The sequence below is a fragment of the Atractosteus spatula genome, chromosome 26, assembly GCF_055471065.1.
Source record: "Atractosteus spatula isolate fAtrSpa1 chromosome 26, fAtrSpa1.hap1, whole genome shotgun sequence".
NCBI lineage: Eukaryota > Metazoa > Chordata > Actinopteri > Semionotiformes > Lepisosteidae > Atractosteus > Atractosteus spatula.
This window is the reverse complement of record NC_142731.1, coordinates 343,640-368,744: the sequence shown is the minus strand read 5'-3', so window position 1 is coordinate 368,744 and position 25,105 is coordinate 343,640. Positions and strand designations below refer to the sequence as shown.

Here is a 25,105-nt window from a genome sequence, read left to right as displayed (position 1 = left end):
TCAGTGCAGTCAAGGGGATCGTTAGCTCGATACAAGCCTGAACATTTTGCAGGCCTTGTGCTCTGTGACCACTTGCTTGGACAGACATATGCAAAACAACCTCATCTTTTGTTATGCTTTTTATTAATTTTGGAAAACACGTAAGGCATGTGGTAACATTAGGCAGAAAAGCAGTACAGGTTCTAGTCCATGTAAACAGCATTGGCACAACATCTTCAATCCAGAGGCAAGCACAGAAGCAGCATTTTTCAAAGGGTTTAAATACAAAGAAGAGAATACTTAAAATCATCACAGTTTGTAAAAAATCCAAAGTAAAAAAAAACACTTTAAATGTTCACAAGTAACTACATGAGCAGACAGAGTAAACAGAAGTGTCTCTGAAAAGAAAGAATGCAAATGAAGCTCAAAGCTGAAGTAAGAGGAATTACTGAGAACAGGAAACGTCACAAATTAGAAGCAAACAGGGAATAAACCGCTAACAGAGTAGTTCAGTTTGAGCTCCATTCACAAAACAAGCTGCAGGTGAAACAAAAAGACATTTGCAAATGAAGGTCAGTAGATAATTTTTACTGTCATTACTTCAACCAACAGTGATAACAATCAGAATAGTTTTTTAGTTGAAAAGAAAAATCAGAAATTTCAGTCTCTAACCAGCCATCTTCTACACATATTATAGAAACTGTCTGGTTCAGCCATCTGTCAGATCTAGTCATCAGAGCACCAGACTCCCGTTACCAGGATGGCGATGGCACACGAGGACTGGCATTGCTGTGCCACACATGGCACGCTGACTCACTCCCTCCCCCGGCTGAACCGCCGCACCACAGCCACGCCCGTACACAGCAACCGACAGGAGGTCCGAGCCCCTTACAGGGGCGCACACTCCGAAAAGAGGTTTAGAAAACATACAAAGAGGCATCAAACACCAGCAAATGCTCGTGATTCTAATAGCTCTCTACTCATTAAGGACAAAGCCCAGATCTGCCGAATTCTCTTTGTGCTCAAATAAACCCCACATGTCCGACTCGCAGTTGAAGAAGATGGATGAGACTGACGGTGTATGGCTGGGTATCTGTCACTAAGCATCAAGAGAGACTACAGTCTATTTACCTTCAACTTGCGCTTTTAAGAAAACATAAAAGAGGTAATTGTGAGAGTTATTCTTTGAAAAGCATTTGGAATCTAACAATGATAACTAGTATCAGTCAGGACAGACTTACTGTCCCGCAGTCACTTTTTCATTCTCAAAACACTTTGCAACACACAGATCTGGATCGACCTTACACACAGAAGACACCCAGGATTGTACAAAGTGAACAAAGCAACAAGTCTCCTTTTACAGCTTTTTGAACATATTTAACAAGGATCATTATTAATTCACCAAAGTTGGAATGACCAATTTTCACATTAAAAATATTAGGGTTTAATCACAAAATGTTTTTTTTTTAAGTTCTTGTTTTGAAATATCCTACAGCTTGTTGCTCTTGTACTTGTAAATCTTCAAAATCAATGATTTCCACATGTATCACAGGTATAGCTAATTTACAGTGCAGAGAGCCAAAAATGGGGTTAAAAACACTCGCATTCATAGTACAAATTGCAGGAATGTTTTTGATCCATTTCAGCCCTTAGTGGTTCGTTTAAAACAATCGCCAGGCTGTGCAGTCGTCATCCTCACAGAGCTGGGAAAGCCATTATCCCGTCGTTCTCCCCTCCCACCCTCCCTGATCCGTGCTTCAGCTACAGCTTCTCACTGCCAGAACATTTCAACAAACCCCTTTTCTGAACCGAAGAGACAAAATGGCTTTAAATCTCTGGAACTTTCAAAACGATCTTTTATTTCTTTGAAAGTCAGTGCCGTTTTATGTTTGAGCTGACAAATGCCCCTCAGCTATTGGCTCAAAAGCAGAATGTCTCGAACGGCCCTTTCAGTGGTTCCTGTTACTTTTACCTTCACAGCACCAGTAACATGACACATTGAGCTGAGGACTCCTTTAGCTTCCTACATAACAGCACTTTAAATTACAGGACAGTATTAATGCCGCACTGTCACTGGCTTTAAAAACTACCTCAACAAGGAAAATGTAATTTTGAACTTGCAGCCTTTTTGAGAAAACCTTGATCAGAATAAAAGTTACAGAGCCAAGCTTATATAGTATATACATCGTTCTTGAGTGAAACCATTGCTGCCCATTAGCCCAGTTTAATCTTTTAAGCCCTTGCAAGGCCAAGGATGAATATACCCTTAACCTGAACCCTTAACCCCTTTTCTCTCTAACCGCCTTTGACATTAAACAGCAGCTCCCAGAGCTCTGCTGAGCCGCCCAGTCGCTCGGAGACTGGGATGGCCCCCTCTCGCTTTAGAACCTGGACTGTATGTTACAGGAACATCCCATCATGCAATGCAAGTGCTCGAGGTGGGTCAGTTCTGCTTGGTTTCCATGGACAGTTGGCAAAGCAGTATTTCCACTGAAGCCTGAATACAGCCTTATTCCACTGAGAGACTAGGGTGTCTGTATGTGAGCAGCTGTATGGCTAAGGCAGTTGCAGACTGAATAACAAGGCACTAGGATTTAAAGCTGGCAGCAGTTTCTTTAGTCACACTAGACACTGTAGTGGTGCAATCCAGCAGGCATTAAGACTACATGGTATTTTAAAGTCAATTATGTGGAATGTGGACAAGTCAGATTTATCTATACTATACAGAAACTGTACTAAGTACCAATGTATTGGAAAATTACAGCAAAATGCAACATTTCCTTACAAAACTGCAGGTAAGAACAGGCACCTGGTAAAAGCTAAGACAGTAGTTACTGTACCTTAATGGGCAGAAATTCAGACACTGTTTTTTAAAAGCCATGGGTTTGAAATTGGATTATGATTCTTAAATGTACAAAAGAGGAAACATATGACAACCGTGCATATAGACACGAAAATAAGTTTTAATGTTGCTCTAAACAGCTGCAGAGGGACGTTTTCTTGAAACAAATAATATTTATCATAACCTTGTGTGCAACATTAAAACTTCTTTTCTGATTAATTTATTGGCAGACTGAACGTCAGCCTACTGTGAAATCCATATACATAATATACAGAAAAATCACAGAATTAATTAATTGTAGTCATAAATGTATAATAAAACGGAAAACTAGACTTGAATAACTAAACTTTTGCATTATGTCCTCTGGCTCTGAAAGATAATCATTATAAAACAATTCTGCAGATTTTGCACATGCCTGGAAGATGAGCTCTATAGAGTGGAAAAGCTTTTGGGATAGAAGGTTAAAGGCCAGGCAGATGTTTTTCACAGCTGCAAATTAGGCAGTGATTCTGTTGTACCTCTTCCAAAAACTTTAAAGGCATAGCATTAACAAATTAGCTTAGCCACATTTCTGAGCAATCTTTAAAAAATGTACTTTAAAGCACTTTGTTAGTTTCTTTAGCTCAGATTTAGACAGGCCCGTACACACAAAGATAGTGTTAATTTCTGTATTAATGGAGGACTATGCTTACCTCTTCCATTTATGAGAAAAGTACAAATCACTTTGTCAGCCCATCACAGTAGAGTCTAAAGTTATCCCACTAGGGGACACCTTCTGCAATCACAGCTCTTTAACTAGGTTAACACCATCAGCTGACAGAACAGGAAATCTAACTCAAGCCGACCACAGCTGAAACATAACAGATTCACAAATCCATTTGACAAAGAGACTGCTTTTACACTACGCCCATTCTCCCCAGAAACATGAAGCAGCATGTTCTGTTTCATAAATGCCCAGAAAATGAAGACTTACAAAGTTTAAAATGATCTAAAACGTGTCTTGCATGCAAAGTGGCTGTGACCCAAATTATACCACAAGTCTGCCACAGTGCACACCTGGAGCTTGGTTTTCACTCTGAAAACGCTGAGCTGCTCTCACAGGCAGGACATACAGATGCAGGTGGATCAGAACCACCCTGTTTTCTTCTGCATGCAGTCTGAAGTGCACAAAACCTATTTACACTGAAACCAACTTGTGCTTTTAAAAAAAAAAGGGACAAAAGCTGCAGCTCTAGCAGACTGGACTGGGCCGGGAGTTGAGGTATCAGAACGCTCTCGGTTCTGTACCACAACGACACCGGTTTTCCACAGGCCCTGCAGGTGGAAGAGGGGTGAGGGGAAGTCTTCCAAACCTCAGCAGACCGAGTCCTGCTTTCTGAAACCCCTCTTGTCCAAGGCAGCAGAATCGTGCCTATTAGGCCCAGAACACGAGGCTGTGTTCCCCAGTTTCTTAATTCTTCACCTTCCATACAATCGGAGAGCCCTTGGGTCTCCTGCCTCTGTCGCCCTCAGAGGGTCCTCCACCTGATCCTTGAACAAGCTCATCACTAGAATTCAAGCACTAAGCAGCTTATGCTTTTCTACTACTAAAAAGCTCCACTCTAATCAGATTACTAGTTTAATTTAAAAGGGTTAAAACGAGTAAGGAGCTCAGATGGAATAAAATCCAGAAGGCAGTGAAGTCCTGAGAGGCAGAAAGGTTATCAGACTCCAGCCCAGAGGCGCCTCTTTGGGGAGAAACTATCAGAATGACGTTTGGTTATCGGGGTTCAAATAAAGCGTGACCCCTGCCCCCACACCCATCTGAACGAACAGTCCAAGCTCAGCGGAGGGAATGAGTGAAACCAGGAACGGAGTCTCGGGAATGGAGTCTCGAACCAGGTCTAGTCAGACAGGGGAACAGGGAGATCGGGGCTGCAGGCAAGGGGACCCACACACAGGGGAACTCGGATTTGGCACACGGCAGCGCTGGAATCTGTAGACATTTTAAACTGGTGAAATAATTCTATTTGGTTCTTTTTTAAAAAAAACAAGACAAAGCCCATGAGTAACAGGTGCTAAAGCTCTGACAATGGATTTTCACAGAATTTGGCACACTTGGTCTTGTGGAAAAAAAATATTGAAATTATGCAGCAGATCCTTGAAAATGACTTTGAATTTTAAACCCTTAAAAAAAGTAGACCATCCTTCTATTGAACTTTTGTTACCGACACAAACGTTCTCTACACCATCACAGGTACAAACACAGTAAAACAGGAACCCTTGGAAGTGCAATAAGGTCAGCAAGCGGAGTGCAGAAATATCAATACTGTCCTCACACAGGCACCAGGGCTCGGGCCACCAGCCCCCACCTGCATTGCTGCACGAGACCCAGCAGTGCTGGCCTTTCCCACTCGGCGACTTTCCTAGCAGAATTAGCACAAGCATGAGCAGCAGGCCCTGCATGGCATCAGACCAGGCACTATGGTGTTCATCTCTTTCAATGGCCTTGTGTGTTGCAGGTATATTATCTCCAGGACAAGCTTGGCTTTGCTCTAGTGCAGCAGTAACCATGTTTGGGAAAGTGGGGAGAAACCAGGGCTAATTGGGTCTTAGGATCTTAGAACAGGCAACTTTCTTTTCACTATCAAAACATTGGTTTACGTTTTATTATCCAGGTGCATTAATACAGGAACCGTTTCCTTGTGCAGTGCTCGTGGCTCCCAGCATGCCCTGCTTCAGTCCTGCACCGCCCGCAGCAGGGGGACCGGTGGGGCCAGGGACAGAGTCACACCAGCCTGTTCACAGCTACAGCGGCTGGATTATCCTGAAGCTCTTGGGAAGCCTCGAATTGCTGTGGCAGATCCTCTGGAAATGCAATTTAAATGAACTTTTGAAGGACAGGCTCATATACAGGAAACACTGAAATATAACCTAGGAAGAGAAGCATTTTAACGTGTGGTTGTAACCATCACTTGAGAAAGACCTGCGTTGCTGCATCGTTGGTAATTACTATTTCCTCAGTCTGGAGGCCGAGGAACAATGCCTTTACCTTCACTGCGGACGCAGGAGAGAGGGAGGAGGGTGCGGCTCAGGTGGGGAGGCTGCTGCCTGAGCCCCTGTGCGGTAAAGCCCACACACACACACACCAACAGAGCGCAAACAGACACGTGTCCCACTCACACGAAGACGACAGGCAAGTCTGTCACAACCTCGGCTAGTCCGAACGCTAACCCCAGTGTCAACTCCTCAGGACCCGTAAAGAGACGCAGTCAAGCCCAGCATGTGGAACATGGAGATGATATTTCAAAAAGGAAGATGGAAGCAGTTGCTACCAGTCAAAAAGGCTGCATTCTGAAAAAGACACTGAAAGCACCTTCATACCAGAAGTGATTTGCATAACAATTGTCCAGTGATGAAAACAGCAATATTTTACTTAGGAGGCAAGTTCAAAATATGTGGAACTGATCATTTTCAGTGGGCAATAGGAACAAACATCATTTGTCTAAGTACCAAAGGGGGGAACTTCCCTATTCTTCATGCATTTCTGTGCAAGACCACCAGGGGTCATCTGATCACAGCCTTTTTAGCTGTAACCTATATAGGCTGATGCATCATCAAATTGATCAATTTCCCATGCTTGAAATTAGAAGCCGCTAAGAATTGGTGTGATTAGAATAGTAAGAATGTGGGTGTAACTGTCCCTGTACTTGGATCCACCTGGATTTAAACAGAATAAAGTGATCTGGGACAGCAAAAGAAAAGATCTTGCAGGGCTGAGATTTATCCTTTCTTCCAGATTAGCTCACTAGAAAAACATTTGCTGATAAAATGAGTTTATAAACCTCAGATCTTTGCATGAGGAGTTCCAATGCGAGGCTGTGCTTCATGGCCCCAGAAGGAGCAGAGCGCTCCTGCCTCATGCGTTCGGGGAGAGGGCTGCCAAGAGCTTTCCCGTTTCTGCTGCTGCCTGTTGCCATGCCGACCGCCTCCACGGCTCCTCCCGCGAGGAGGGAGACGCCGTGGCCGGAATCCGCTTTTTATTTCCGACAGGTCACAGAAGATTGAGATGCCCTGTGTTGTGAGGGAAAAATAAACGGCAGGAACCCAAACCACAAGAGGAAGAAGGCTCATGTCCCGTGAAAAACACCTACAGTACAGCATGACGAGACCAGCGCGGTTGCGCTGCTGGGCGACGTGTCATAGTTGCAGCCGTGTGTTCACTGCAGGCAGATTCTCATTTGCTGGAAGTGTGGCACTGATCACATGCCTAACCGTCCATCAGTCAGCGGGCATTTTCACATTTTAGCATCCCTGCTTGTGGAGAGCTCTTAAACCACAGGTATGCTACTTGATGAACTAATTAGGCCACATTCTTGACATCTGACCTGCACAGCACAAGCAAAAAGTATTTAAGCCTGTGTTTTGTGCCAGCCTGCATTACCACAGCTGAAAGGAATTAAGTGTTGAGAAGATGTGTGCAAAGGGAAAACAAGACAGCAGCAGGAAGGTTGAGGCAGGAAGCTCAGAGATCACTTTTTACTATGATTTTCATTTTTATTCTTCGTTCACTTAGGAAACATGTAGTGCTACTAGATCTTGCAATACCGAGTACAAAAATCTGGAAATGGACAGTCTCTGGCGATAAAGGGTGAGCAACAAACTGGTGAGGGGTGACCATCATGCACAGAAATGCCAGTAGCCCTGTTATTCAATAGGTGCGCATGCACTCATGTATTTTTTCAGCAGCCAAACCCAAATGCTTTCAAAGCCTCCGGCTCCTTTGCAACACCAAAAGAGACTGATGTAGACTCGGTCATGTCCAGATTTTAATAACTGACCTGGAACAGCCACCCGAAGTGCTCGTTCCAATCTGCTGAAGGGCCAATTTACTAACAAAACCAGGCTGGTGTTAGGAAGCCTGTCTGTCTGTTTGCGGGTCCTGAGCAAATAAGCAACTCAAAACTCAAATCACAATCATTTTCAGGGGAGGGCGGAGGAGGGGAGGACTGGGAAACGCCCACTCCTGTTGCAGAGCAGTTCGAGCCGATCCAGGCTGCATTGGGGGCCTGGGCACAGGCGCTCAAACTGCTGTGCAATCAGAGTCTGGGATTCCACTCCTGCCTCGGAACATGGCTCCCGAGCGCCTGCCTGACCCGGGTCCTAATTCTCCTCCTTCTTGGCCTCATCTTTCTTGACCTCCTCCTTCTTGGCCTCTTCCGTCTTCGGCTCTTCTTTCTTGGGCTCGGGAAGCAGGATAACTTTGCCGATGTTATTCCTCTCCTGCATCCGTCTCATGGCATCTCCCACCTGATGAGCCAGACCAAGAGAGGGGTTAGGAATCGACTCCTAAGATTCAACTTCCTCCTCCTGCCTTTATGTGCAACATTCACCTCCTTCATTGGTGCGCAGAATCAAGAGTGCCCAGCTTGTTACAAAGACCACTCCATCCAGCTGTTTTCATATCGTGCTCATCTGACATTACACAGCCCATATCTGGGCAAGCCGACTTTGGGCAAGGTAATGCAAGGTTTCAGAAAGCATTTAGAATTGTTATAAAATCAGAGATTTGAACTGTCAAGGAATTAATTCCATTACAACACATCAAAACTATCCAATATTGTATTTGCATTTCAAAAAAGGGTCTCAGCACTTGAGTAATTAGTTTATTACAAATCAGTTGAGTACAGTATCCCCAGTGTACAATTCAGGTAATCAGAATCCCTGGATCAAAATCTCTGTTGGAATCCCTTTTGCAGTGCAATACAGTAATTAGACTGAATACTCAAACTCAGGAATGAACTGACAGTCCGTTCAGTTGGCTACTCCAAAAGAGAACTAAGAAGGAACATAAGACCCTTTAGTTCAGGACAAACATGAAAGCACTTTGATGTTGTGAACATCCAGAACATGCTACTCATTAATGTAGTTAAGTCCTTGGGACCCTTCAACATCTAGTAAAAAAAAAGATGAGCTGAAAGCATTCTTATTAACCATAACTTTTCTTTAAAAAAAAATATTAGAACCGACTATTAGATTTTTTTTCAGCTTTTTTTACACCTCAATTCACAACTACAAACCATACCTACACAGGAAAATGAATGTCCTTTGCTACACCCACTTAGAGCCACTTGTCTGGTCTTTCAGCACATAAGCAACACTGTAGCTGGAGGAGAGGCGTGCACTGCAGAACTCACTGCTCCCATGAGACCAGCAACTCCTGGCCAGCTAATCCAATCCCACCCTCCAATGTCCAGCCAATTGTGCTCTGGTATTTAGGGAAATATTTTTGTATTCATAGTGATAAAATCCATCTGGGTTTCAGAGGAAAAACCCATAACGTACTCCGGGTAACGTTCAGGCAGGTAAAACAAGCAAGATTAGATTTCATTCTCTTAACCCAAAAATAAATGATTCTCAGTTCTGAGCTTATCAAATGTCTGGTAGGACTGATCATTTATCCTCTGAAATCTTCAAGCAACTGTCACTGTGCCTCCTCCCCCACCCGCAGAAGCTACCTTGACTACCAAGCAGGCATCCTTCCCCAATCCCCAGCAGCCATCGCCACAGAAACATCAGCACGTCTCTTAGCAACAGCAAGCAGCTCCGCTCGCCTTGGTCGGCTCTTTGATGTGGCAACAAATTAGAATGGAGGACAATCAAATGCTGATGCAGTTCAGTGGAAGGGGGCAACAAGGAAGCAGAAGTATACTCAACTGGTGCAGCTGTAATAAAAACACTGGCCCTAATCTCTTGCCAAAAATAAAGGGCTTCAATTTGAGATTGAAACTGAAATAATGCTTCATTTGAGAGCAAAAAGGAATACACCTGACTGGAACCTTTATTCCGAAAAGATTAAATCACCGCTTAACTCAAATGAGTGGTGGACTTGAACTGGAGTTTCCCCAATTCCAGTCCAAAGCCTGCTAAATTCTGACATTTGGCAAAAGCTCAAGCGCGTCTCGATCCAGCACACAGAAAGCCTCCTCTTGCATCTTTACTGTGCTCTTTCAGGCTGTGGAGGTCTGTGAAGTCCCCGTCTATCCACCAGGGAGGAAGACGTTTGGATACTCCACTCACAGCAGCACTGGAGCTGCCAGTTTGAACAGTCCTGTTTGGCTGAAGATGGGATCAGGCTCTGGCTGAGCAGGGAGGTCAGAGGTCATGCTGCAGGAGTCTAGATTTATGCACAAGCATATAAACAGAAAGGCAGCTTATGAGAGCAGACAAGCAAGCACACTTCGAAGATGAATTTGTGAAGTCTCTGTAGATGGCCCTCTGGGATACCTGCATTTACTGCATGAGACCTACAGCCCGGAAGTGGAGGGACCGAGTCAGGGTCATGACATGTCAAAGGCACTGCTGGGGGCAGGATGGGCAGTCGTGCTCTCATCTGGCAAAAGGGCAAGTCCTGCGGCAGCAGTGAGCTTGCAGTGCTGAAGGGGAGAGGGTACTGACAGGGGCTTCCTTGCACAACAGCTGTCATTCAGTCAATTACAGAGCCAGTATTCTGTGAAGCAGAATCTCAAACTGGTCTTTTCAATTTATGTGACAGAATCAGAGATTTAGGGGAGAACATTTGTTGCATTTGGCCTCCTCTGAGGCCAACAGTTTGGCTACTTTTTTTGCAGACTAAATAAATCTATCAGGACGTATGCCAAAGCTACAAAGGCTTGTGCCAAAAGAGTCGAGTGAAATAAACTGCTCTAGAAGAACTGGTGTGGTAGACCTCCACAGGGTGGAGCTGTACATTAAAGCAACAAACTGATTAAAAAGATTAAACACCCCTTAGAAAATAATGCATTACTGCAGATTAGCTGCTGTGACAGTGATGAATGAAGGACAAATGTTTTTGATGTATCATTACAGTTTACAAGAATAGTTCCTCAGCAGTTATTGAGCATTATGGTGCTCCAGTTCTGGCTGTCTACTGCATAAAACTCTAAATCCTGTTTTAAAAAGTATTAGCCATAATACAAATGACCACAGGCATAATTGTAACCTTATGCTTGTGCAGGAAAACCTGCGACTTGATTTTCCAGAATGAAGTCCAACTCCTTCATGCATTCAATAACTTATTTCCAGAGCTAAAAAAAAAATCCCACATTCCTTACACACATATTCACACAAACTATCAAGGCAGCATAAAAAATACTAATTCACAAGACATAAAATACAACTATAGATTTTGCAAACTCCAACTGCATGCTTCAGGTACACTTCAATAGGTTCAGCAACAGCAGTGCTCCTGTTGGAAAAGCAGGGAATTGTGTACTGATGAGGAAAGATTGGTACTGGTCTCCGAGCGCAAGAGGAAGCCGTGGCAGGATTGTCTATCCTCTCCCCACCCCCCTTCTAACAGGAGGGTTAGGGCTGCAAACACTGCTTGTTCCATTAGCAGAATAAACAAGGCTTCTCTGACTAAGCCAGGCAGGTAGGCTGCGAGGTCTCCATGGCAACAAGAAAAAGGTCATGTGTACCACTGATGCTGGTCAAAGTGGAGAGCTTTGATTCTAATTCTTGTGATCCATCAGAACTGGGCACTTCCCACATCCCCATAATAGTCCTTATAAAAACTTTAAAACAGTCTTAAAATGTGCTTATTTAACATGTGGAATACAGACAGAAGTAGATAAGCTACAGTCAGAACTGGTATAAGAATCACACCAAAAAGTTGGTCCTGCAAACTTAAAATGAGCAGATTCATTTTTTAGTGGAATTGTTCATTTATTCCCTACATCTGCACCCCATTCACACTTGGTGCTGGATTAGATCAGCCATCAGGTACCACTGTTTGTGCTCAAAGCAAACAAGAACTCATTCTACCCACACAGCCTGTTTGGTTGCTAGTAGCTAAGTGATCTGAAGATGAGCCAGCTGTTTGTTATAAGGACCCAGAGAATCTGAACATTTCCATTGGCTGATCCAGACCCCCAAAACAAGTGCCTTCTATTGACAATCTTAAATACAAATCTGACACAAAACGTACCTTAGTCTCTTCTTTGGACTGATTTCAGAGCAGAAACATCTGTGCGCATATGGAGATGCAATAGTGCTTGATATGCTAAATTGTATAACAGTTGAGACCTGATTTTAGAATAAGATCAGTTGGACACCATAGCTACTGTAGCTACAGTAGACACCCGATTTTTTCCCCAAGTTTTTCCCATAGGTTGCCTCTGCAAGATTACTCACTTTATATCATTTTTCAGTACCTGCAATGCTGAAGTTACTTAATGTAGATCTGCCAGCTATGTGCAGTCTTAAATTTTGCTTAAACTTTTGCTACTTCTACAGCATTTTCCAGTCTTATTTTAAGATCATGGATAGTGTAGTTTAACTATAGTATGATTTCTGGATCACAGATATTAGGAAAAGCACTGGTTAATCCAAATATCAAACATCCTCTGATATTCTAAATATATCATACCCTGTGACATGTATTCATTACTGTTTGTTCAAAGACCTTGCAACAGTTGAGCAAGACCTACATTTTCCAATTCCATTCCATACAGTTGCCTAGAAATACTAGGTGACCTTATTACAGGTAAGAAATCATGCATCTGCTTGTATTGAACACCGCAGCTTAAATAAAATGTAGTTCTAAAAATTAAACATGCCCTGTGAACCAAAAAATATACTGTTTAAATTACTCCAACTGCTCCCTTAAGTAAAAATCCTGATGAGGTAAAGCTGGAACACGTCAGTTTATAAATATCAAGGCATCTGGCTGGATAGTACTTTAACTTTCAAAAGGTAAACCTCAAGCTCAAGTTTACATTAGTTTGTGCTGGTACTCCCCATCCTGGGCTATGCTGAGGTTTACATTATGGCTATTAAAATTACTCTTGGGAACGTTGACATCTTATAACAGTGTTCCGCATTTTTAGCTTATTTTACAGTGATTGGTTGCAACTGTACATCCACTATGCTGTAAAGAATAGTGAACGTTGCTAACCATTCGGTTAATAAATAGACTGAAACGCAAGGTCAGTTGGCTCTGGGTTTAGACCAGTTACTTGCTTGACTGGAATCAATGAGAGCACTCCGCAATGTGATGAGGCAAAAGCAGTTCACCTGGTTCAGTGCACATTTGTAATGCAGTTTACCTCAGGAAACAGCCAGATCAGTTTAATGGGATGTCACCAACAAATACTAAAAAAGCAGGGAACTACTTCCTCTTATCACAAAAGGCTTAGTGTCGTCTTCTACTGTAGTCACTATTGTGATTCTCGGGTATTAGACAATTACTAAGCCTGAACTAATTAATTTATAAACTTCTTTGAGAAAAGGTAGTGCAGTTCCCTGAGCCATCCCACAATTTAGCATTTAGTGTTTTCATCATAGTGAAGACTTGCACCCAGGGTCTGGAGTTTTTGGGAGGTTCAAATGGTTAAAACTTTTCCAACAGTTTATACTGCCATGTTTCATGAATGTTTTACTCCGCTTTTCTTCCCTGCTGCCATCTGTGAAAACCTCTTGGTTGGGTTATTAATATCAATGAGAATCCGTCATCAATTATGTTGAATTATGAACCAGTCTGGAATCCCCATCGCTAGAAACAAAAGGCAGGCAGAGAAGGCAGTGACCTCCATCCCCCCACATCCCTGCGGTTTCAATTTCTCCGCAATCGTAAATATTCTTCCCGATATTTATATATTGATAATTTAATTTCACATTTCAGCAAGATTATGCATATTAAGATCTTTAAACCAAAAGACCATCTTTGTTTTGAGTGTGCTAGTTACTAGAAATTGCAAAGCCCTGAAAAACTGCTACAGGTTTCAGTAACCCTGGCTCTGAGCTGTGGGACCATCTTTCTAGTAAGAGCCCTGCCAACCCCTCACCTGCTCGAAGTGCCATGTGCTGTCCACCTTGGGCTTGATCTTGCCCTGCTTGAACAGGTCCAGCAGCTTGGCCACCACGTCTGTGATCATCTCAAACTCGCTGTCCAGGTAGCCCAGGTTGTAGCCGCACACGGCCTTGTTGGCATGCATCAGGCTCATGGCGTTGATGCTGAATTGGTTGTACCAGGTCTTAGCCAAGGCGATCAGGTTCTTTCTCTGGCCAGTCAACACATTGGCAGCCCCTAGCATTGGAGAGGAAAAACAGTTCATATCTCCAGAAAATCGTCTGCATCGACAAAACACACTGTGGCTCCAACACCGCAGTCATAGTAACTTTTTTAGAACAACCTAAACGGAGGAGAATGGTTCCCTTTTCTCACCACTTCTGAATGTCAAAAATAATCCCCATGAGTCTCCAGGGTCAGCACTCTGATATTGAGCCTCCAGTGTAGCTGTCAAGGCTATATGTTTTAATGTAGCAAGTCCTTGGAGAATCCAGGACAGCTTAAGCCACAGTTTGCCCATTGTGCAGCATCCCATCCTAGTGCTTCAATATGGCTCCTTTAAGAACATGGAACTAGGAGACCGACTGAAGAAAGCAGATTCTCCGCCCTCCAACACAAAGCAGCAGAGTTGTAGAAGACTGGAATAGCCTGACAAAAAGGTCAAGATCTAGATACAAGTGAACCAGGTCTGCTGAGCCTTAATTGGACTTGTGAACATGAGAATTACAAGTCCTTTATTTGGTGGAAGAAATGGGGGGTTACTGGAATTAAGGGCATAATCAAATCAGCTTTGGAAAAACTTGTGTTGCAGGAAGGATTAGGAGAGGTTGATTAATGCGACCATCATGGATTATTTTCATAGCTATCTGCTTTAGCTGAAAAAAAGCTGTCAGCTGTGAAAAATTGAGCACTGTAACCTCAGAAGAGACATCATTGTCTCTGCCCCCCTCTGAGGACTCTTTAAGAGCTACACTCATCTCAATCCCCTCTTTATGCAAAGTGTGGGAGACGAGGTCTTGAGTCACAGTTGAGCTCCTTTTCTTTCTCCTCCGCAGATGAACACTGCTGCCCCTGTGGCCTTCAGACAAAGGGATCTTACACTGTTGGAAGCCCCAGAGAGGGGCAAGTATGTTACGCCGAGATGCATTCCATTCACGGATATAAAACACCAATTGTTAGTGCATGCATATTTCTGATAGCAGTCTGACAAGCACGTAGAGTCATTTGCAGGGGTGGGGGGTCAATATTTTCAACCTTGGACAGCAAGCATTTGTCATGCATGCCTCTGCTGCCCACTTTTCTGCCTCAGACAGTCACAGCGATGAGACCTGCTGTGGTTTGTGCTTTGGTTTCTGGTGCTCCTCACTGCCACAGACATCTTCCTGATCAAAACTCTATAATGGTATAGAGATCTGGTCTCCAGAACTGCTCTGGAATATGCCCCTATTCTGCAGCCATACTCACACCAGGAAAACATAGACCCGTTTGAGATCCGTATACTCCATAACATTCAACAGGAGAGCCAAACTCACATACATCTGCACAGTCTGTTTCATTCACTTGCTACAAAGAATGAGTTCAACTGTGTCGATCTTGTTACAGATGATTCAGTGCCAAGAGTATTTAAAAGGTCAATGAACTCCAGCATGAGAAATCCCTTCTAGAATCAACCCTCACAGTATAATAGTGAGCAGAGGAGTTGGTAGAAAGTCCCCTCAAAAAAAACTCACAAATGACTCATTCCAAAGATCCTCCATAGTCCATCTGCGTCAGTTTCCCCATGGCTTAGGCTAGTCACAGTTCCTGTACTGGTACCGATCAGCACTGCCCCAGCGCCTCTTACCATAGGTGATGAGCTTGCCCATCGGCCGCAGGAGGTTGAAGGCTTTGTGGGTGTCCGAGCCTCCCAAGGGGTCGAGGACAATGTCCAGTCCTGCAGAGCCAGAGAGGACACAAGCTTTTGACGGGGAACCAGAGCAGCCAGATTACCCCACTGCCTGAGCCAGGAGGACAACAGCACGCTTTTTCACACCTTAAATATTTATTAAATGGAACAGCTAGATGAACAGTGGTAATCTCAAAGACTGACACTAAACCAAAGCTCATTCAACTGCAGTTTCATTCCCCCCCTTGATCCTAATGGCAAGACATTCAGAATATGTCCATTAGAATGAGTTTACAACTAGAAAATTGTAAACAAAGTTCAACCTGGGATAAATTCTTTAAGCAGCATTAATACACATGTCCAGATAAACCATTTTCATGCATTTCTGACATTCACAAAGACTTGCAATTTCTGATCTCCAACATACAAACAGGGTCCTCTTTGGCTTGTTTTAGGTGAACTAGAAATCATTTGAATGGCTTAAAATTTAGGGTGTGTTTTGATTTAATGCTTTTATAGTTGAGTGAAGTTTATCTTCAAGGTCTTTGGGGAATCTTCAATGAAGCAAAAGATACTGTAACAATTAGCTTGATCATGTCAGACAGAGTGGGACGTGTTGGGTGGGAGGTGGATGAATCATTCAAGGGGACACAAGGCATTTTTGTGGGAACATTAATAAAAACCAATAGAATTCAGCTCCTCTTACTTGCACACGTTGGCTATTTCTTTAAAAAGATGTATAACTTTTCCCCATTAAGAGGGGAATCATACTTCAATACTAGTTTAATGTTTCCCCAAAGAGATTACAGCATGTTGGGATAGAGAGGGTGTCTATAACCCATAGCCCAGAGGAATTAAAATGGAAAGATGATCCAACTCATCTCTTGACTGCTGAACAGAACCAAAATTACCAGAAGTCAGAATTAGTAAAGGAGACCAACACTTGAAGCGGTAGGGCTCTCCAGGACCAAGTTAGAGACCACTGCCTCAAGTGTCTCTTCTGTACCACCCAACCTTACTTGTCAAAGCTAGACTGGGGTGGCCAACCTACATTAAACTCAAGAAGCACGGCTCACAATGCTATTATAAGATAAGCAGCCAATGCCAAACTTCCACAGCTTCTACCATTCCACTGTGGAATGTAGTGACCAGACTCCTGTGCTGCTCCTCATGCCTCTGCATGTCTGAGAAGAGCTGGAACTGGGAAACCGAACTGTCAAAAACCAAGCTGGTATGAAACAGGAAGAGACCATGTATCCTGGAGGTGGGCATCACGCGAGCATCGGAATGAAACAGTCAGAACCTGAACCTTTGGGGCTGATTTTGCGGATCTCGTCCACGTAGTCACGGGTGCGGTAGTCGATGGGATGGGTGACGCCCATGGCGCTGATGGCCTCGTGCTTGCTGGCGGAGGAGGTCCCGAAGATGGTCACATCCTTCACCGTTTTGCACAGCTGGGTAGCAGCAACACCCACTCCACCTGAGGGGAGGGAAAATAAACTGAGTCCTGAAAGTCTGACAGGCGGCCTAGAGGGAAAAAAAAACCCACCACCTTGGTCAAAACAAGAAGGGAAATAAGTCATGAGTCAAACTAAAGTACCTCCTCTCTAAGAACCTTTTCAGTCTTTTCCTGTTGACCTGTGATGTAAGCTGGCAATTTCCCCTTCACAGGTCTCACCACAACACAGCTAAGAGTTGGGCAACTTACATAAAACACTTCTTGTTCAGGCACAAATTACCGTGGACAACTCCACTGCCCAAGAACTTCAAAATGATTCATTTAAGTGAATGACAATTCAGCCCAAACCAAGATAACATTTCAAAGGGCTCAACAGTGCTTTGATGTTCTGTGATCACTGTACTACAAGACTTGACCTATGAGAAGGAAAGCTGAGAGATTAGCCCGTCAGCTCTCACTGCCAAGAAGCAATATTAGTATCCGCAGGCTACTGGAGACTTTTCTATAAACCTTCAACTTCTTGCTCATCATGTGTCCTCATTCAGATCATGTGGAACAAGAAGTTACCAGCAGAGTGACTAATTGATCCTGCTGGATCAAAAGTCTACATCCTATGAACTCCTTCACGCTTGCTGAAAATCTACAGTAGTAATGAGGTGCAAAACACTGATGACAGACTAGGCACCAGATGCACATCAATGCAGCAGGAGTGAGCTTCAGGGTGAGCTTAACAGTCTAGTCCCCAACTTAAGTCGGGAAGACGCCAAGCTAAAAATGGACTGAAAAAAAGCTTACTGGCTAGCAGTCCATACCAACAACAAATACTTCTCTAGCTCTGAAAGCCGCAGAGCTACAAAAGAATGAAGTTTGGCCACAAACATCCCATACTAAAAGGCTTCTTTTGGTGGGGGGGGGAGTTACTTAAGCCAAAATCCTACAAGTTGACCAGAAAGCTACCAAACAGTGAGACGATTAAACATGAAGACTGGAAGAAAGGTGTTTTGACTTGGTTAATCATAATTACACATTTTAGCCTAAAGAACACCACTATGTTTTACAAGAGGGGATCCACTTCCTCCATGACTGAAGTGCAGCCATTCTGCACCTGCTGCTCCGCTACACAGCGGATTAGGGAAGAAGAGTTCAGATGCTTCAACCGAATGACGAACCAGACCAGATTTACGCCACCCCGGGCTTACTCAGCCAGGACACTGGGGTACCCAGCCCTACTCTTACAGGATCTGTAGACCAAATAGTCCAGAACTCAGAACTCAGGTTAACATTTGCAGGATGGCACCTCCTACAGGACAGGGTCAGTCACCACACCAGAACACCATGGTCATGAGACTCGAAGGGGACAATGCCCCTGATTACTCATGTACAAGAGCGCTCATGGATCCTGTATCTGATTGAGAACAAAAAACTAAGTGAAGTTTTGTTATAAAGGAAAATGTATACAATAGCTTATACACCTATGGCGATAAAGGAATTCCAGCTCCCAGGAGATGTGGAAAGAAAATCCCACATACTGTTTCAAACCCGACTGTGGTCCTCCAGAATTCACCAGCAGCTGCGTGCCAGCCTGAGGTCAGACCTCACCAACCCTTCGCCCTGGGAGTCCTGCATTCATGCTCAGCTCAGAGGTTAAATCAAACATGCAAATGTCATGACCGACACTCAGCCCAGAACCCAGTAACCAAGGAGCAAGGCAAGAGTCGCAGACATGAAGACAGCTATAGCCTTGTTCCCTGAACAGGTGGAGCAAAGACTATCCAGATACTGATCTAAAACACTGCCATGAGCCACACCACATCTGGATTACATTATGCACAATCTTATTTTCCCCTCAGTACTGGCCCAAAAACCACCAGCAATAAGACTCAGAAAGCCTATGACAAAGTACAAAACAAGTATACAGTAGTTTGAACCCAAAAAGAAATTGTTAAAGATATTTTACATATGACAGCATGCATATTCCAATGCAGCTTGTAGGTTCAGATATTATAGCTTCATTTTACTACTCTAACCTCCCATCCATCCTAAAGGGCTCAGAAAGAACAGGCTGAAAGTCTATGGGAACCACAATGTCACACCAACCTTGCCACACAGCCCCCCATTCACCATCACAACCAAGATTAACACATCTAACTTTTGTAGTTTTCCTGCAAAAACCACCAGTGGACCACTGTAGATGCTACAGTGACAGCAGCCCCTGGGCACAAGGCAGAGCACTGGTTGGGACAGACTGATGGAGACAAATGGCAGCAAGGCCTCGTTAACCAGGCTACCTGGCCTCCTACAGAAGTGAGCACAGTCATAACTGCAGTCTGGAACAGGCTACCCAGCACCCCGACTTTTCTTAAAGTGCTAGAAACTAAATTTGTCTGACCCTCTCCTCCAGCTACCCAATGAGGCAGAGGATCCGAACGGCCTCCACTCCTGCTGTTGTGTGACTACAATACTGAGGACGTGGCGGTCAGAGTCAGTGTCCCCAGTGTGGAGAAGAGAGCTGGAAAATACACTGTGTAAAAAAAAGTGGGAAAACCTCAAATGAAAAAAATTAAATATGCAAAAAAGCAGTCTGTGAAGGTACAGTTTCCCTTGCTGGGGCTGACCTTCCTGCGCTTCAGAAGGAGCAGTGAGGTTTCCATGGAAACCAAGGCCAAAGAAAACTGCCGATTTGATACATTTCAATTCTCTCCCCCTGAACAACACACACAGGCAGGATGGGTCCGAGGGAGCAGCTCAGCTGCTTAAAAACCAAAACATCGTTCCTTTAATTTTCAGCAATTTGCTAAGATGTCACTTTGATCAAATACAAATGTTGGAGTTTGGGGGTGGGTATGCTAAATCAAGGGATTGCTATAGCGAGGCCACGGACATCATGAGAAGCGTTGATGTGTACTAAAAAGGAGTAGTGTGGGGAGCCGAGCCTGACCACATATCACAGGGAAAAAGGTGGTTATTTAAGTTCCGAAATGTCTTTTCCACTTTATAGACATTCAAGTGCAGAAACACCACTGGGAAAGTGGTGAAGTTTTTAAAAGGGAGTACAGTCATATCATCCAGAACACAGGTGGACATCTTCTAAAAACGGAATTAAAACCAAGTTTTAAAACTCTGGACCAGTACATAGTGAATGTAAAAGACAAGGTGCAAATGTTACAGGGGGTTTACACATTCTAAACGTCTTATAATGACTGCCATGAAAGGAAGTATCATTTCTCCACTTTAATTTGCCTACTTTGGGGAGCACTCACTTTCTCCGTTCTTTCCAATACAGGAGAGAAACAGGAAAACCAGTTACGCAGACAAATACCAGGACACAAGCATCTCTGGCCGTGAGCCCTGCTCTACATGACTGTCGTACAGTAATCCTTGACCAATACCAAAGGGTTAGAATACACCACTACATACCCAGCCTGTTATAGCAACCGAGCTGGAGCTCACTCTTGGCTGCCAGTCAGAATCCATCTCTAAGTGCTAGCAATAAATATCAAACTGCTAGTTTGACAGTTGAAGCAGCCTACAGCTTACGATAAGCTTTTTTCTTTCAACAAAAGTGTTACACTAATCCAAACTTAACAGGATAAAAGTTTTCAATGTAAAACTTGAGTTTGCTTGGGCAACATCACCTGCCCCCACCCGCCCTGTCTCCCAAGTGTTTATATCTCCCTGCACACCAAAATAGGCAGCAAGTCGAGACCAAACATCTTCACCCCCTTCCCTTGGCCCCTGCCATCCTACATAGCCTCCGAAAAAGATAAAACAAGAACCATTCCTCTAGTTTCAGGTCAGGTGCTCCAAACGGTTTGCCAGAGTCCATGTTGAGTCATTCTGCCCTTCTGTTAGCAATAATTGCTCTGTCCTTCAGCAGTCTTTAAATTAAAAGAGGGCCAAAAATGGAAGAGAGCTGTGTACATACCGTTGCCATGGTAACACTCCATTCAGCTCTTCCACACGTCAGCAGGTTATGAGGAGGCAGCAACACGTTCAATTCAAGTAGCAAATCGCAGTCAGAAACACTAAATGTCATCTGCCATGTTCTCGCAGACTTAAAATTAGAGTCTTGATTTCTTTTTCAGCACCAACAGCACTGCAAGAAAGGCCACAGGCAAGGGGAGATCATTCCCCATGTAGCTCATTTGTTGTCCTTAGCTAGTTCATCCAAGGATCCCGTCCAGCGGTCTACTGCAGGCTCCAGCACAGCTGGGCAGCTGGTCCCCAGCTCCCAGAGGCCCCCTGTTGTAAACACTTCCCCCGAGCTTACTTCCCCACATTGTGTAGAGAAAGAAAAGGTATGCTAATCCTCCTATTTTGTATCATGTTTGAACTGCGCTTATCAAGGATACCATGAGGCAGATCGATATGATCTTGGAAAAGCAGTGGTCTTGTTACAACCCACTAACTGCCCACCCCAGTCTGAGGACTCGCACCGAGCCTCTTTTCCACATGCTTTTCCTGGAATACCTACAATTTGAAAATTGGTTTTAAGATTAAAGACCATCTGAGTGCCTATTTCTTTAACTCAGACAAGGAACTGTCACAATAGATAGTGAGATCGAGGTTATTCACTAGAATCCCATTACCATACAGGAGACCCAGCAGGTTTGGGTCCATGGTCCTCATTTCCATAAAATCACATGAAGGTCACGGATAACGGCCAACAGCTGCTTGGTTTGCTCCCTGCGTTACTTTGCTCTTGAGTACTGGGGAAGTGCAGATGAATTAGGAGGCTGACCACAATGAAGGCACTTGAACGGTCTGGGAACACGCAGTCTGGAAGTAACCGTTACCTGCTCGCTCTTCTGTGTGGCATCGCGTTGGGTTAGTCTGCGAGAGCTTGTGGACGTGTCACAGTGAGTGCACAGATTCATGAGCTCCAAGCACCATGCCAGAGGACAGCAGAGCGCTTGCCGACTGGCATCGCTTAGCAACACCGCTCATGGGCACCTGCCAAGCGCCAGGAGCTGCTGCTTGGCTGGTCAAGGAAGCCCTGGCTAGACCTCATGCCCAGCCAACCCCAGCAGCACTTGTCCACATAATTGCTACCAGCTTGACTCAGCAAGAGCTGGACTGTGGAGCTCAGCCTGTGCTCTGAGCAACAGGCTTTGTGTAAGATCACTCACCAATTTGTGTTAGGGCTACAGACAAACATGTCCTGCATTGGTCATCAGTTCAGATTTGGAACACAAAAAGGAAACTCAATAAGCTGGCTTCTCATTTCAAGCCCTGAACAAAAAACCCTGCCTTCATCACACACCCAACACTGCACATCGCTGCTGCCTCCGAGCAAATCAAGATCACGTTCACAATCCCATAATTCACAGGTCACAGGAGACGCTTTTATTTCCGCTTCACTACCTTCTTAAACACTGACAATTTACAGGACCACAAAACCTCTCCAATTCAGAACTCTAAATATTGCTTTCCCTCTTACATTCTCAGTTAATTCAGGCATCACATTACTCATTAAACCCTTAATGTGACCTGCTCCTTCAACATCCACTGTCGGAAAGTGGGCCACAGAAGTGGAGAGCACAAGGTCTCCATGTTGAACCACAGGCTTAGAGCATTTATAGAGAACCATCCAGAGGTCAAGAGGCAGTGGAGAAAGCTTGGGCCAACGATGCACACATTTAAAACCAGGACAAACAAGATCAATGCTGGCACCCTGAAAGACCTGCAGAGGGACCTCACCCAGAACAGCAGCAAACCGCTTTAGTCTTTAATAGACAGGAATACCAACTGGCCCGAGCCCTCAGTATCCCGAATGGTTGACAAGGACAGTGGGGCGAAGGCCACTTCTGGACCTGCAGTGAAGCGAGCCCAAGCGCTGAAGCACAAGAGCACATTTACAGGAAATTCATTCAGGACCAGAAATAGGAGGCACGTCGTTACAAGCAGTGTCGGGCATCTACTGCATGTACCTGCAGATCCATGGGATCTCCTTGGGAGAGCAGCTGGATGACATACTGGAGTTAAAAAGATACTAGCTTGCAAACGTGCTGAATCGGTGGAGTAGTCTGATTTTTTTCATTTTTATCATCTTACGGAGCAACGCGATATACAACGTGGAATATTACAGCCGATCTGGAGAAATCCTGACTCCATCTCTTCTCCTTGATCCTGCAACGCGGGAAAGCAAATATCACGAGACCTTAAACCGAAGCTGCCAAAAGGGCCTCGTGCTTCAGAGGCCAAGTGGAAAATGTAACACTGCCCAGGTCCGCGTCAGCCTACGTACAAAAACAAGCTCTTCGTATTCAATTAACCCATCGCTGCACCTGCTCGGAGAGACCATCAAACACTCTGCTGTCTGGAGGAACTTCTTACCTCCTCAAACATTTGCCTCATGCTAACCAAATTCTGGTCCGATTTAATCCGGCCTCGCATTGATTTAATCTAATTTAACTGGAGGGAATAAGCAGATGTCAAATCGTTTTCTGCTGAGCTCTCTCAATAATGAAAACCTGTAGTGTCTTTTTTTTTTCCTTTCTTCCACAAACAATTTGTCAAATACTGTAGCTTAAGCTTTTGAAAGCTTAGATTTGCAATGGCAACTTTTTTCCAGTTTGGTCCAGGTTCAGCTTTATAACTTGGCCAAGTTGCATTGGGCTGAAATGACTACTTCTGCGCAACAAGAAGGAAGTGCTCTACCTACCGGCATAAGATGATGATCAGGTTGAAAGGTGCTAATTCTTTACCTGTTGTATTGAGCACATTCGTGAAGTGGACTCCCAGGATGTGCTCCAGAAAAAAAACCCATTCCCCAGGTACAGATTCACAAGCACATTCCACAGCTAGGAGATCAGGAGCACAAAGACTAACGTGCTACTTCTGGACTGCTGCCTTAGGTCCTCAGGTGCAGAGCTGTTAGGGCTGCCTGAGGCAAGGAGACCCTTGCCCAGTTTCACACCAGGGAGAAACTACTTCCTCCATCCAGGATACCTTTGTCTCTTTGGGAATTAGATTGAATTAAATGCTACTCCTACCAATAAAAATTACAAGAACTGACAAACCTGTCAGTGCAAACTGGTTTACAGGAAAAACGATACTGGGCCCTGTACATCCTGTTGAGAAACCAGAAGAGGTGTATGGCAGGCAAATGCAGTAATAAGCACAACAGTAGCACCAGACAGGATTAGGAAAGAGAAGCTGGTACATCTGGTAAATTGTGTGGTGTGCTCCTGTTTGACCTTTCTCCTGGTTTATCAGCTTCAAGGCTGAAGACATGTTATTGTAGACAATACTAATGGTTCACCCGCCACTACAGTGGGCTGTGGGTTGCATTCTTGGCTAGCCCCTTCCTTTGACCTAAGCACCATCGCAAACTGATGAGTTGGTTCCAGTTTGCTTCAGTGTGGAAATGACAAACCCAGAGTCACGCCAAGGTCCTCCAACACCTGGAGGGCTAGAGGCAGAAGATGCTGTCAGGAAGGTCCCTTTACTAGCTTTGCCAATAAGCTCAGGTTTCTAGCAATGCGGCACTGAATTTCACAAACACCTCACATTACCAGTTCCAACTGAAGCAAGACGAGTCATATTGGGGCTTCCCAGTGGTCCCTACCAAGTGGGCCACTTGGGTCCTACAGATTTCACCTGTGGCCAGCATTCTTCATGATGCTACACCACTGGCCACACCCTGCTGGGGCTGTGCATGCTTGAGGAGCAGGGGGTTTCCTGGGGGCCCCCTGTAGTTTCCCAGATGCCCATGAGAGGTATAATTGCAAACTATGATGCAGTTTGCATCTGGGAGATTCTGTTAAGAAACAAGCAGGGGCTTAACACCAGCACACTGCAGGGACACCCCGCACAACCAGTCTTTGTCACTGCAGGTGGGAAGGTGGCAGTGCTGTGGCATTAAGAACTGGGAGACGGGTGGTGGCATTAAGTGACTGTTAATCACATGCTACACTTCTGGGAAAGATGCTCGACTCCGAAGTGGTACGCCTGTATGAAAGCCCTCATGTCTCCCGGCGGAGTGGAGCCTGATGACAGCTGATAAATCTCACTGTACACCAAATCAGCAACATTCTGCATTCCACATGCTGTGGAATTGTTACATTACCAGTGACTGAACACAAAACAACTCAGATTCCTGGGCTC

At 44.5% G+C, this 25,105-nt stretch overlaps 1 protein-coding gene across 2 annotated transcripts in view; it reads right to left on the bottom strand.

The window, feature by feature from the left end:
* Positions 1–106: 106 nt before the first annotated feature.
* The window catches only part of vat1 (vesicle amine transport 1), a 41,719-nt gene continuing 16,720 nt past the window's right edge, over positions 107–25,105 (bottom strand). For both annotated transcript variants that reach the window (XM_088906288.1, XM_088906286.1), the window contains 4 exons: positions 16,847–17,017; positions 15,496–15,585; positions 13,648–13,889; positions 107–8,110 (listed from right to left, as the gene is read on the bottom strand). In XM_088906288.1, the coding sequence (XP_088762414.1) occupies positions 7,964–8,110; positions 13,648–13,889; positions 15,496–15,585; positions 16,847–17,017 (650 nt within the window). In that variant the 3' untranslated portion in view covers positions 107–7,963. The remainder of the gene's footprint in view (positions 8,111–13,647; positions 13,890–15,495; positions 15,586–16,846; positions 17,018–25,105) is intronic.